At 29.0% G+C, this 14,645-nt stretch overlaps 1 protein-coding gene across 1 annotated transcript; it reads left to right on the forward strand.

Moving 5' to 3' along the window:
* The first annotated feature begins 456 nt into the window (after positions 1-456).
* LOC123293018 lies at positions 457-14,584 on the forward strand. Its single transcript, XM_044873734.1, has 6 exons — positions 457-625; positions 1,364-1,435; positions 1,926-2,057; positions 11,934-12,023; positions 13,169-13,240; positions 14,375-14,584. The coding sequence occupies exons 1-6, from the start codon at positions 538-540 to the stop codon at positions 14,524-14,526; spliced, it is 606 nt and encodes a 201-aa protein (XP_044729669.1). The 5' UTR covers positions 457-537; the 3' UTR covers positions 14,527-14,584.
* The last annotated feature ends 61 nt before the right edge of the window (positions 14,585-14,645 follow it).

The raw sequence follows: 14,645 nt of genomic DNA on the forward strand, positions 1-14,645 counted from the left end.
AACTTCCCCTGGGAAGTTAATAAATGTACATGGAAAAATAAAAAATAAAAAATATCACTGAAAAAAAGGTAAATTATACGGACACTATCGTGTGTTGAGCGTGAGTCTCACTTTAACATAATTTATAAGGTATGTGTATATCTTGCTTTATATAAGACTGTTATAATATAAGACTTTCCGCCTTTATAATAGCATGAAAGATTTTATTTAATTACTAGGATAAATAACTAAATAAATTCCACACTCACTAATTGCAGTGAGTCGACCTTGAAAGTGGGTCTACTTAGACAACTTTCCTACATTGTAGGAAATAATATATTTGCCTAGTCATTAAAAAGATTAACAAATTTCTTTTAAGAGAACATCGGAAACCACTCACAATGTTTACAATTTTTTAAACTCATTATTTAATAGTTGTTTGCATTCAGTTTCATTAATAGTATAAAAGACGAATAAATTGATCATTAAATTATCAGTTATTATTTTAACCTTTATGAGATTGAACCAACATTAGACTTAAACAAAGATTTAAACAAAATGTTCAAGTTAATTGTGTCTGCATTAATTGTTTGTGTATTTTTAACACAATATATTGAAAGTGCTAAAATTGTTGGATTAACAGAAGGTAAAACTTAGTTTTGAAAAAGCTTTTAATTATATTTCATATAAATTTCGATCGAATCATCGCATTTTCTTTAAGGATGTGCGAGTGTCAGAACAATTTTGGATTAAAGGCTTGATTTTTATATATGAAGTTGTACACAGTTTAAATCAATTCTGAAAATTTGAGCGGGGTTATCCGATTATTTAAATAAATGAATGACTAAAGTAGGCATATTTAACATTAGTGTGATGGGAAAAGGGTAGATGGATGATATGTTTTCATAAATTTCTCCAAAACTATTAGATGGAAATTAAAAAAACAAAAAAAATATTAAAGTTAAAGTTAAAACCTTAATAAATTATTGAGCACGGTAGTGGGGACACAAATTAATTTTTTACCAATTTTGATGGTGAATTATGTCATAACTTGACAATATAAGACGAAAAGTAGGTACAAATAAATTTTTTCGATATCTGGAGTAGTTTTAAAAATATTGAAAATTTTGTTTTATTATTTAGCTTTCGATACTTCGAAAACCAAGGCAGATATCGAAAAATTGTATTCTTATTTTTCGTCTACATTCATGAAGTTATAACAAAATTCAACATCAAAGTTGAAAATAAGGTACAAATAATTTCAACCGCAAGTCTTAAAGTTGCCTTGGCGTTCGTACTACCTAAATGTTTTTTAAATATAAATTTAAATAAAATTAATTATTTGTTTAGGGTTAAGCTTATATATTTTTTTTTTAAATTACAGATGAACTTCAAAGTTATGGAAATGTTCCAGAATTCAAAAATCACGTTGTAGTTGTGAAACGTCAAACCCGCGGTAAGTATACATTTTTTGAAATTTAATCAGGACAAATTATAGTCTAGGATCTGCCGTAGCATTTGCCTTCGATCATTTTCGAACGACTAAGCTTTTTCGTTTCCACGAAAATTTGAATAAAAGAGAATATAATTGAATAAAAATACAAAAATCCGTATTGACAACTCTCTAAACAGCAAAATGCCTGTGGTTGGACGCCATGAAAATTGAGATTTTCGGACAACGAATAACTCGTTCTTTTGTATGCTAGTTTTTGTTAGAATATCCTCAATTAAAAATTTTCATCCATGTTATGAAGTTAAACTTGCTGCGCAATGACAAATTTATCAGGCACTTATAAAGAGGAGCGAAAATTATCATAGGAGGAAAAGCTTCCACCTTGATAAATAGTCTCTCTAATTTCCAACTGCTCTGAGAAGACAGTTATAATGTTTGGCTCCAGATCCCAGATCCATTAGATTTTATATTATTATAATTTGATTTTTTTCAGTGTGCGAACCTGGTCGATCATTCAAAAAAGATTGTAACACTTGCGTATGTAACGATGATGGAACGTCTGCGGCTTGTACTTTAATTGGATGTATATCGAGTGCAGGAAATACGTACATCACCCGAACAGCATAAAGCAATTTTTTTTTTTTTTTTTGTGAAATTTGTATTTTTTTGTTTTTTTTCTTTGTTTTGTTAAATTTGTGATTATTAAAGGAGTATTAATTTTTAAATAAAATTGTTATTTTCCATGAAACATGTGTTTTTTCGCCATTGATACTTCCTTTAGCCCAAAAGATTAGTAATCAAGAATGAAAACTTGCGGAAAATATTAGGAACAGTTACGTTTAACGTTAAACTTCAACCGCTTAAGCTTGGACCAGAATGTTAAAAAAAAATTATTTTTAAATTTAAAAAACGTCAATTATTAAGATGATTTTGGAGTCAAAATTTGAGTTACTAACTGTTTGAAAAACTTTGTTAGAAAAAAGTTCTTCGAAAATTTATGCCAAAAATATGGCATAGATTGTATTCCTCAGTTGGTTACAGCGTAACAAATTCCGTCCGCGGTAAGCATAGGGTAGCGGGTTCGCAGTGGCGTAGCTCGACTTGGAGGGGCCCCGTATCAAAATTATTTGGGGGGCCCAAATGAAAGGTGAAGATTTCTCACAAAAGAAACAAAATTGCTAGCATTAAATTAAAATAAATATTTATTGATTGATTATAAGTTATCACTTCCTCCTAGAAATTGACCTAGCCAAACAATTCAAATTAAATATACACTTTTCTTGCCTTTTTTCGGTAAATTGATTTATTGAAACATGTATAGCTGAACACGATTTCAGTTTTTCTATGCTTACGTAATCAATAAATGGCCCTTTAAGTGACATTGTGGATAACATTTACCAATTTTTGCTTGCATATGTAAGGGGAGTCTGTAGCTCGGGGGCCCCGTATCATTGATACGGCTGATACGGTGGTAACTACGCCCCTGCGGGTTCGATTCCCGCGGTTGCAACAAAAATTAATTTAATTAATGGTTGTGATGGGCTGGTGTAGTGCATGGTGCAATAATTGAGAAGCTGATAAATGAAAGTATCAGCGGAAAAGGTGGTTAAACACATATATGGTATCACAATGGGCTCTATAGCCTAAGTGTGTCCTTCGTGGACAGCCAATGTAACCTAACCTAACCTAACCTTGTATACCTCAATCATTTTGGACTTGAAATAAAATCCAATCATAAAATTATTTGTATCGGGTGATTTTATTAACAGAAGAAGCCGTGGTTAAGATCTGATGCGACCCTTGAGGGTCTACTCGAATAACTTCCCTTCTCCAGATTGGTGTTAATGTCTTGCCCTGACCACGAAACGTACAGATATGTTGAAAATTTCGATTTCGAAAATCGGACCTATCACAATAAATTCCTATACTGGTAATTTAAAAACTGGAACACCTTTTTAACTTTCAAAATACAGATAGTTTCTAATTAAAATTTTATGCGGTCGTAGCTGTTACATAACGCGGAGGATTAGATAATATATCATGTTCTAATTTTTTTCTGTTAAAGGGTACAAGCAAATGTTTTATTAGTTATTCTTTAGTACAGAACAACTTTGCGTCCGATTTCCACAGAATTTATTATGTTTAAGCAAAAATGTTAGGAACGAAAATTGTTTGTTATTTTACAAAGAACAGCCTTGCAAGAAAATAAAATTTCATCTATTATCAGTCACGCAGATAAACTAAAAGTATATTTTAGCTCCCTGCTTTCTTTATTTAGAACTATCTCAGACTGTGTCTGCCATTGCATTTTTTCTGTTAATTAAATTATCTATTAGTGTTAATTTAAAATCAATTATATTTGACCTTGTATGTCGCAAAATGTCAAGTGCGATATTCTTTTTAAAAAGTAAAAAGAGTTTCCACGAGTCAGAGATAAAAATTTTATGTGAATTTAAACAAAAAAAAAAACTTATTTTATTTTCTTTAACTATTATTGACCGTGACATCAATTTATTGGAAAAACATCTCTTTGTTAAGGTTTTATATATCTTTATTAGCTGATTAGTAATTAGTCACTTCGTTGGGTAATTTTAAAATTAAAAGATTTCCACGTTATGGCGTGATAGTTTTCATTTCCATTATCCTCATATCCTCCATTTGTTCACAATTTTATGGGTTTTAAACTAACTATAAAAAAACCAAAAATTTGAAGAGAAGCACTTCAAAATACCCGCTATTTTGAGTACAATAAAATCATGTAAGTATGTTTATTATACCATGTATATAAAATATACATAGTATATTAAGTTTAGTCCCAAGTTTGTAACGGTTAAAAATATTGATGCTACGAAAAAATTTTTATATAGGTGTTCATAAAATCACCTTATTAGTCCATTTTCGGTTGTCTGTCCGTCTGTTTGTTCGCCTTTCTGTCAACACGATAACTCAAAAACGAAAATGATATCAAGCTGAAAATTTTACAGCGTGCTCAGGACATAAAAAGTGAGATCGAGTTCGTAAATGGTCAACATAGGTCAATTGGGTATTGGATCCGTAGGACCCATCTTGTAAACCGTTAGAGATAGAACAAAAGTTTAATTGTAAAAAATGTTCCTTATCAAAATAAACAACTTTTGTTTGAAACATTTTTTCGTTAACATCAGTGTTCACCCATGAGAGAGCAAATTTGGCACAACTTATATAGTATGTAAGTTGTGGTGGGCTGATGTAGTGCATGGTATATGCATGAAGTAGAGGTGCACTCAGTCTTTGAAATTGAGGAGCTGATAAATGAAATTATCAGCGGCAAGGTGGTAAAACACATATATGATATCACAATGGGATCTATAGCCTAAATGAATCCTTCGTGGACAGCCATGTAACCTAATCTATATAGTATGTATTATATGGGAATATCAGTTATATATGTGTGACATGTATGTATGTGTAAATGTGACGGTGTAATCAACACAGTCTATACATGGTATTTTAACAATTAACTCAATCAATTGTTTGTTTTCACTTGTTTTTTATCTGAATTTAGAAATAAATGTTATATTCTTCATTCTTAATTAATTTTTTTTTAATTAATAGAACTGCATCTTTCAAATTTGATTGTATTTTTAATTAGCTAAATTATTAATCCAAATTTAATTATTTCTAATAAAAAATTTCCCTGGAAAATATTTTATAATGTAATGCTGAATTTATTACATTATAAAAGACAAATGAAAAAAAAAAAGTTTCTCTTATCAATAGTGCAACCAAAAACGTTGGGCATTAACAAAAATAATTAGATTTTAGAAGGAAACTGAATGGATATTTAATGGGTAATAAATTAAATTTTATTATTGGATGATTATTACACGGCACAAAGAAAGTATCGATATTTTTATTTCGAATATTAAAGTCCGAATAAAAAATATTTTACTAACTTGTTTGCTTGTACAGTAATTATATTCGTTTGTTTAACACAAAAAATTAAAAGTGATAACAGGAATGTAAGCTTATTGCAGCGATCCACAACAGGTACTTAAAAATATATTTTTTAGTCTGATTATTCCATACGGCATATTTTACCCAAACATTTCACATTTTAATGCTTTTATGTAAACTTGGAAAGTACGTTTGGTTCAAAACTAAATATTGAGCAACTTTTTCCAATCGTGCTAAAATTGCGTACAAAGTTATGATTCTATTGATAAATCTAGTATCGCTTTTTATTTATTTATTTATCGCTTATAATTAGTTTTTAATTATGTAAAATACTCTTGCAAAGACAATTTCATGCAAACGCACGTGAATTAGTATTTACAGATCATATATTTTACATTTAATATTAATGAAATAGCCAACACAAAAGTTTTGATTTAAAATACCACAAGCTTTTATCGAATCGATTCGAGATTTAATAAAATAAAACTAGATTTTTCAATTAAATTTGTATAAAAAAAACACTTAGGGTTTTGAGCCGCGTTTTCAAACTATGGTCTATATGCTATCCAGGCAAAGCGCTTAAAGATGTAAGAGTGCCAGGGCAAAGGGCAATTTTGGATAAAAGGCTTGATTATTTTTTGTATGAAGTTGGAAAAAGTCTAAATCAATTCTGAAAATTTTAGGGGGGTTTGTCAGATTATTTAAATAAATAAATGACTTCAAAAGTAGGTATATTTAACATTGGGTTTATGGTAAAACAGTAGATGGATGATATATTTTCATAAATTTCTCCAATAGTAGTCGGTGGAAATTAAGAAAAAACTATTTAAATTTAATATGAGCACGGTAGTGGGGACACAAATTAAAAAAATATCTTTTTTTAAATTTTGACTGTGAATTATGTTATATCGAAAACTTTTATTATTATTTTTCGTCTACATTCATGAAGTTATAACAAAATTCATCATCAAAGCGCCTTGGCGCTCGTACTACGTTAAAAGCTAATTTTATTATGTATGCAATTTTTAGGGGCAAATATGCGGAAACATACACGTTCATCCATTTTAGTGGACTTATCTCGTAAGTATTTGTACTTTCAAAGCTCATTCTAGATTGTTGATTCCAGCTCCGTGTAATTTTAGTTCCATGACTTTTTAGTTGTTTTATAAATATATGCCATTTTAATTTTAAAGGGCTAGCCAGAAAAACTGGTGGGTACCAAGAGCCGTCTGCAGATGCGTCAGTCAGTGAGTACTCATTTATTCAAGCCCGCCCGCAGGAATAATTCAAGGGAGGGGTTCAAATTTTTATTCGCCAAGTTAGGTTATAAATTCAATAAATTTTTTTTTTCGTGTAAGAGAACATTTAATTATGTCAAAGTTCAGTCCCTATTTTCAATAGGTTTATTCTTCAAGGTATAGAAAAAAACTTTTCCAGAACTCTCTCTGTGTATCGACGTCTACAAACGATGTATATTGAGCAAGGAATAAACCATTTAGCTGATCTTCAGATATTGTCGATCTAAGGTATGTTTTGAGATGACACAAGGTTAAAAAGGAGCGTTCATTCACTATTGTCACAGACAAAACTGCCAGAATACAAAACATTTGGTAGGCATTCGAAAACGAATCTTTATTGCAATTATCAAGTGCTTCAAGTAGATTTTTGGCATCCCGTCTGGCGTTTTCGCCATAGTTTAACTTTGTCGACCCGGATGTCTCGGGAAACATCGTGTAAAATTGAATATTTTAGTTCAAAAATTCGAACAAAAGTTTTCATCTAAATTTTTCATTTTATTGAAAAAGAGACAAGCTAAATTTGATAAATTATTGCGATGATTAAAAATGTATGTACCGAGCTCAAAATATGCGTGGCTATCTTATTCGTCAATAGAAATGCGTCTCATAAATGAGTGCATTTACAGGACTATATTGTTAATTGAAAATTTATATCAACAGATTCTCAATGAGAGGGGTTTGACCCCCAAAACCCCTACCTTGCGCACGGGCCTGCATTTTTTTAAATTATGATGATTCACATAAAAAAAAATTGTATAATTTAAAAAATTTTATTTTATAGAAAATCCTAATTCCAATTCAGACATAATTCTTACATCTATTAAATAAGTACCCTATATTTCTGAAAACATTTTCCAGATTATTTATAGCATGATTTTATAATTATATTTTTTAAAAATCAACATTGAAAATTGTTATCTTACCGAAGTGGAACGAGTCGTTTGCAAGACTTTGGAGGATGGTTTTTTGGGTATATCAAAGGAAAAGTATGATGCGTTGTTGAAAGAGGCAAATGTAAATCAAAATTTAAAAAAATTTGACTCTTAAATTTAACTGTAATTGGAAATTTTTGTATGTTTTTTTTTTTGTGTGTAAAAATTAACTGTTGGTAGGTGCTGCGGACTTTTGTAATTTTGATTATCAAGCTAGTAGAAAAAATAACTATATATGTACTTACAGAGTCATTTTTCAAAAAGTTTCAGCTTATAATTAACTTATTTTTAAGTGCAATAACAGGGTAGTTTTCATGTTCAAATTCGAGGTTAACTTTGTTCTTTGCCGCAAAAAGACACTTTTTTTTTAAAAATAACAATAAAGGGAAAAAAGTTTTGTGGGAAAAGTTATTCGATGACAAATAAGAATCTGTAATAAAAATTATTATTTTGAGAATTTGCTGGTTACAAATTTTCAAACAAAAGTGAAAAAAATTGAAAAAAGGAAAACAAAGTGGAAACTTTTTAATAATTCTGCTGTAGGTAGGTATATATTTATTTGGATTTTGAAAAAGTTCAATATTTCAATATTTTGTAATAGTTCAGTATTTCAATATTTTGTTATAAAAGTTATAAAAATAATAAATAATAAATATAACTTTTGTGTATTATTGATAGTGACCAAATCAAAATCAAAGGTTTGGGAAATTATAAAAATTTTATAGAAATGTAAATTATGGAGCAAAATCTCTTAGAAATGGACACCAAAAAACTCTTGAGACCCTCTCACGTGTGGTGGAATTTTTTATGACCTTCATTAGATCTTGAATAGTGCATGGTCTGGAAGGCAGATAATTTCATCAGCATATTACTATTATATCAACCGGAATGAATTCGATACGCATTTAACGTTACATAGTTCTAAATTTCATGAAAAGAATAAGAGTATATGACGAATGTCATTTCGAGAGTGTCATTTGTCTGACATTTCGTTCCACAATTAATCGAAGTTGCGTTAAAAGTATTTACACAAAAAAGATGTATGTCAAGTTAGCAAAGCAACTTTTCCCGATTAAATTGATAATGGGCTCTTAGATAAACCGGGTTAATTTACGGTTAAATAGCGGCTAATTATTGTCCTATTGCTAATTTAATCGGGAAAAGTTGCTTTGCTAATTATTCGCCTATTTCCAATTTAATCGGGAAAAGTTGTTTTGACATACATACAAAATAGTGTTTCCGTCAATACAATTTTTATGAACATAAAAAAGCTGAGAAACGAGTAGCCGTTGTTCATCTTGCAAGGTCATGAAAATAAAAGTTTTTTAAATGTAGGTACTCTTAGGAACAAAATATTCAAATTTTTTGTTGCTTAAAATCAAGTATTATTCCACAATGCCGCATCAATTTATTAATTTTTTATTTCAATGTTGATATAACTAATTTTATTTATTCATTAAATTGAAATAACCTACCTATTTAAATACTCAAAATTGACATTTTTGAGTGTTTAAAATTAAAATTTAGAAAAAAAAAAAAAAGAATAAACACAAATTAATTTTAAATTGAAAATTTATACCCCATGAAAATTTTGTAATAATCAACAATGTTTTCGATTTTAAAAGTACAATTATTTTGATAAAAAGTTTTAAACAAAGTGTTTTTTTACATTTATTTCAATGTTTTTCTATACTTTTCATTTTATAGAGTTTAGTTTAACTTGTGCCTGGATTATTGTCTAAAAGAATTCCTTCAATTGATTATGTGGTGTTAACAATATAAATAATCCGTCGTTATAAACAATCCGACGATATATTCATTCAACGATTCACACACATACAGTACTATCTTAAAAACAAATATAATCTAGACAATTCAAGAAATAAACAAAATCGTTTAATATATTACTTAAACAAAGATAAAACATATACAAGTGAAATATATGCAATAGATTTAATAGAACATACGTGACAGTTCTAGAATTTGCTAGACTGTACGGTAACAATTGATTGTAATTATATAAACAGTGCAGTGTGCGATACCGTCAGATTAGAATACAGACTCTTCAAGTTAACTACAGAAAGAGTCAAGTTTTATCATCAATCAGAATGAGATTAAAATAAAAGTATTGTCAACTATTTTGTATATGTATGTATTAAAAAAAAATCTTAACAATGAAAAATTTGTATAAGTATTTGAGCATAGACAGTTCATTTTTTAAATACACCAATTTGATTACGTTAAGCCCGCTACAATGATATTGAGTAAAAATTAGCTTGTGAGGCTGAATATTTTTCAGTAAAAATACCAATATATACAGAACCAAAGTATTAAAGGATAATTTTTTTAACACAAAATTTTAACATAATTTCAAACAGCTGTATCTCTGCACTTTGCGAAAAATTATCGAATTTCAAGTCGCAATAGCTCGTTTGAAAACTTGTATTTTTGTTTATTAAAGCTTTTGGAATTTGCACGCAGTGTTAAAAGTAAGATAATTGTTATCCCTTATATAAAGTTTAGAAGCGTACCAAAATTTTAAAATTTATTTTATACGAATTTGTTAAGACTACTTGAAAGCTTTTGTACTTTTCTTGAAAATGGCCTAAAAATAAGTTTCCGTACGAGCTTTTTGAACAAATATATTCGCTTTCCAAGCAAAATTAACACTTCTGGATTTAAAATCCTGTATCTTTTTAAATAATCATCGCATTGGAATTTTTTTAATATCGTTCGAAAACTTAAACTGCCTTCTTATAAGCCCTGACATATTGTTCTTTAAAAACTTTTATCACTCTCTCACTTTTTTTTTTTTTTTAAACATGTCAAAAACCATAATTTTTCCATAATTTTGGCGTTTTTTTACCTGGCCGCCGTTTTATAAAAAAAGGCACTATCAAAAACCTTATTATACTCATTAGAAAACCTGTACTTTCTAGTTTTGAAGTCAATTGCTCAAAAATCATCACGGAGAGTTGTTAAAGGAATTTTCCACGCAGTCTGGTGGTATATAAATATTTTTTATAACCCATTAGTAAGATTTATAAAAATCTTCGTTTTTCCATTTTCCAGACTTCAAACACCGTAGTTTGTGATAAGATCATAAACTTATATATTTTTTCGCAACTAATTCTGTCTGCCGCTTCTATAACATTCAATGTGACTGCCAGGTATTATCTGGTTATTATAATTATTCAGAAGTTGATGGATCTTTGTTTTTAAGTAAACACGCCTCATGTAATAATCGTTCAAAAAACGCCAACTTTAAAGCTTTGAGCATTATTTTTACGTAATTTTCATTAAAGTCCACATTAATTATAAATAAATTTTCATCAACAAGCGACGAATAGAAAACGAAAAATGTTTTTTAACGTTTTTTTTAACTATCACTTGGGCTAAACATTTAAAAGTGGAAGTTACTTTTCGACATATTTTTTAAGCCACGACTCCATGTCAGTTCCCAATTCAAATAATTAGTAATAATCTGTAGTTGAAGGCTTCTAAACCGATTTATACCACATGCTTTCATTCAATTTTTCCACACCATGTATGTAACTCTACTAAGTTTCGCTTATATATTTAGTTAATTTTTGGTTAAATCTATAAAAAAAACAAGTGAAAACAAACAATTGACTGAGTTAATTGTTGAAATACCATGTAACGACAGTATTGATTTATCTATCACATTACACAAACATACATGTCACACATGTATAACTGATAATCCCATATTAATTCATACTATACAATTTGCATCTAATGTGTGTCCTCGTGAGTAAACAGTGATGCTTACAAAAAAATGTTTCAAACAAAAGTTTTTTATTTTTCTATAAGGAGCATTTTTTACATTTAAACTTTTGTTCTATTTCTAACGTTTTACAAGATGGGTCCTACGGACCCAAGACCCGATTGACCTATGTTGCTCATTTACCAGACTTAATATACTATGTATATTTCATATATACATGGTATAAAAATTATTTTCTTCTGTCACTGTTAAAAAGGAGACCCCGTGCAATTCTATTCAGACATTTATTACTATGACTAGACAAAGTTAAATTTAAACGAAAGTCAATTTTAATTTAGGTATTTAGGTAAATGCAGTAGAGTTCTTCATTGTATTTATTTAAGCACTCCCAATTTATTTAATATACACAATGTACACTTTGTTTTATAATGTTATCAAAAATATTTATTATAAATTAGTCAGTCCTTATTGGTTGGGTGTTTATGAGGGAATTATAAATAGGAATGAATTGGTTTTATTAATCATTAGTTCATACTGTGATTTCCTTTGTAATCATTTTGTTTCACATTGATTTTATTAATTAAAAATAAATACAATGTTCAAATTAGTTTTGTGCAGTTTAATTCTTGTGATTTGTTTATCACAAGTATCTGAAAGTTTTAAACTTGAATATTTAGGTAAGAATAAATTCATTTAATTTATTTATTTGGACCTTGTTTTCCACTCAGAAACTTTCGGTACGTTTTCAAGGGATACTCCAAATGGATGATATCTTAGAAATAATTAATGTCGTTTGTTTTTTCTGAATAAAAATGACACTAACAAATTGGGCTTTATCATATTCCGTAACATAAAGTTGTTTATGCTAAAAAAATTTGTTGTATCCAATTTTGATCAAACTTGAGAATTTGACTAATAAATACAGTCTTTTTTTATTTACGGGTGAATATTTCTTTAGAATATATATTTTTTGTTGGTAGCATCAATATTTTTAAGTGTTATAAAGTTGGGACTAAACTTAGTATACCTTGATATATATATTACATTTATACAGGGTATAAAAAGAACAGTGGTCAACTGAAGCAGTTTCGTGTTATTGGGCCTAATTACTCTAAAAAAATTCCGAAATTAGAAAATTATTAAGAAATCTAATTCATAATTTTTATGATTAAAAGAAGCAAAAAAACTTCATTTAAATAGAAAAATTAGAAAAATTCATTCAATTAAATTGTATTTTGGAAAATTCCATGCTTCTATTTTCTTATAATTGCATTTTATTACCCATTTTTAATTACAAATTTATCGAATATTGAATGATCATGTAATATGTAAATCAGAAAAATTGGTATTTTTATAATAATACTAGTTGTGTCAGCTGTGTGTTGATCGATCAATCAGTCAGTTTCCTCTATTATATAAAGGTGTCTTTTTAACTTGACATTTGCAAAAAATGTGTAAAAAAAATTGAAAAAGTTTCAATAATTTCGCGGGATTAAATAAAAAACAAATCTTCACATTCTACGAATTTTCTTTAAAAACAATAGTTCTCGCATAAGAAATCAATGAATTTATGGGTTATTTTTTGCTTAAATCCCAAAAAAATGCAATAAAAAAATTGTCTTTTACGGTTCCATTTGAAAAAATGAAGTGGACATCTAAAAATAAACATGGATTTGGAATTGATCGAGGCTTTTAAATGATTTTTGACTTTTGTTTGAAATAATTTTTTGTTTCTGTCTTATTTTTTTATTTTTTTGCAAATATCAAGTAAAAAAGCACCCTGTATATAGATCGATAAACTAATAATTGAATTTATTCACAGAAAATGCTACTCCTGCATTTGAATCGCAAGATGAATTTCAAGTAAGAAGTATTGTAAAACGTGAAAATGAAAGTAAGTATAGTTAAATTTCCTGGACATTGCCAACGAATCCTAATTTACCAAATACTGGTTGAAAAAAAAATGTGTCACTTTGTGACACATATGAGTTTGTATGGTTCTTGTAATCATAACAAGTTAGTTATTCTAAATTTATTTTTAAAGTTCACCTTAGGGTAGGCATGGGCAAATGTGACTTAGAGAAGTCCCTCGGACTCTTAACTTAAAATATAACAAGTGAAAACAAACAATTGACTGATTTAATTGTTGAAATACCATGCATAGTCAGTGTTGATTTCTTTATCACATAACACATATATACATGTGACACATGCATAACTGATATTCAAGTATGTTACATACTATAAAATTTCCGCCTAATTGGCGCCCTCACGGGTAAACAGTGATGTTTACGAAAAAATGTTTCAAGCAAAAGTTGTTTATTTTTTGATAAGGAACATTTAAACTTTTGTTCTATCTCTAACGGTTTACAAGATGGATCCTAAGGACCCAAGACCCAATTGACCTGTGATGCTCATTTACGAACTCGACCTCACTTTTTACGTCCTGACTACGCTGTAAAAATTTAAGCTCGATATCTTTTTTCGTTTTTGAGTTATCGTGTCCACAGACGGACGGACGGACGGACAACCGGGAATGGACTAATTAGGTGATTCTATGAACACCTATAGCAAAATTTTGTGCGTGGCATCAATATTTTTAAGCGTTACAAACTTGGGACTAAACTTAGTATACCTTGCATATTACATATATGCATGGTATAACCAGTATAAGACAGTGACAACCTAAAATACGAGTAAGACAGAGCGACAACATTTTTTTTTCTACCTATCTCATTACTATTAGAAAAACTGAGATAGATATAAGAGTCGTATACTCGTCTCGCTTCCTCCTCTATGAGAAATGCGGACTTGAATAAAGAGACACACAATAAAGTTTATAACACACAATAAAGTTATATCAATTATGACTTTGACTTAAAATAACTCACCCATGCCTGCCTTAGGGTAATAAAACAAAAAAAATAATATATAATTCTTGATTTCTTGATCTGAAATTTGGTAGGTTTTGATTCGAAGGTATTCTATTTTAATTTTATTATTTTTAAAAAAATTTTTTTCTTATCAGAATGTACTCCTGGCGAACGAGTTCAAGTACAATGTAACACCTGTGTCTGTGGTAGTAATGGAGAGCTTGAAACATGTACTTTAAAAGGTTGCCCATCAACTGGCGATGGTGGAAATACTTTACTTGTTAAGGTGGCAGAAGGATCTTCTTAAAGAGTTTATCGATATTTTATCGTTTTATTTTTTTATGTACCCATCAGTTTTTTTTAAATAAATAGTTCTTAAGTCAGTTAATTTTTAAATCCAAAATTAACCTTTCATCAAGCCGCAAA

This window comes from Chrysoperla carnea, chromosome 2 (assembly GCF_905475395.1).
Source record: "Chrysoperla carnea chromosome 2, inChrCarn1.1, whole genome shotgun sequence".
In the NCBI taxonomy this organism is placed as follows: Eukaryota; Metazoa; Arthropoda; class Insecta; order Neuroptera; family Chrysopidae; genus Chrysoperla; species Chrysoperla carnea.

What these genes read in the sequence shown, in the direction of transcription:
- LOC123293018 (XM_044873734.1), top strand. Translation starts at nt 538, where the DNA reads ATGTTCAAGTTAATTGTGTCTGCATTAATTGTTTGTGTATTTTTAACA. An exon ending in AATTGTTGGATTAACAGAAG is followed by an intron (nt 626 to 1,363) that starts GTAAAACTTAGT and finishes TTTAAATTACAG; the next exon opens with ATGAACTTCAAAGTTATGGA. An exon ending in TTTTAAACTTGAATATTTAG is followed by an intron (nt 12,024 to 13,168) that starts GTAAGAATAAAT and finishes ATTTATTCACAG; the next exon opens with AAAATGCTACTCCTGCATTT.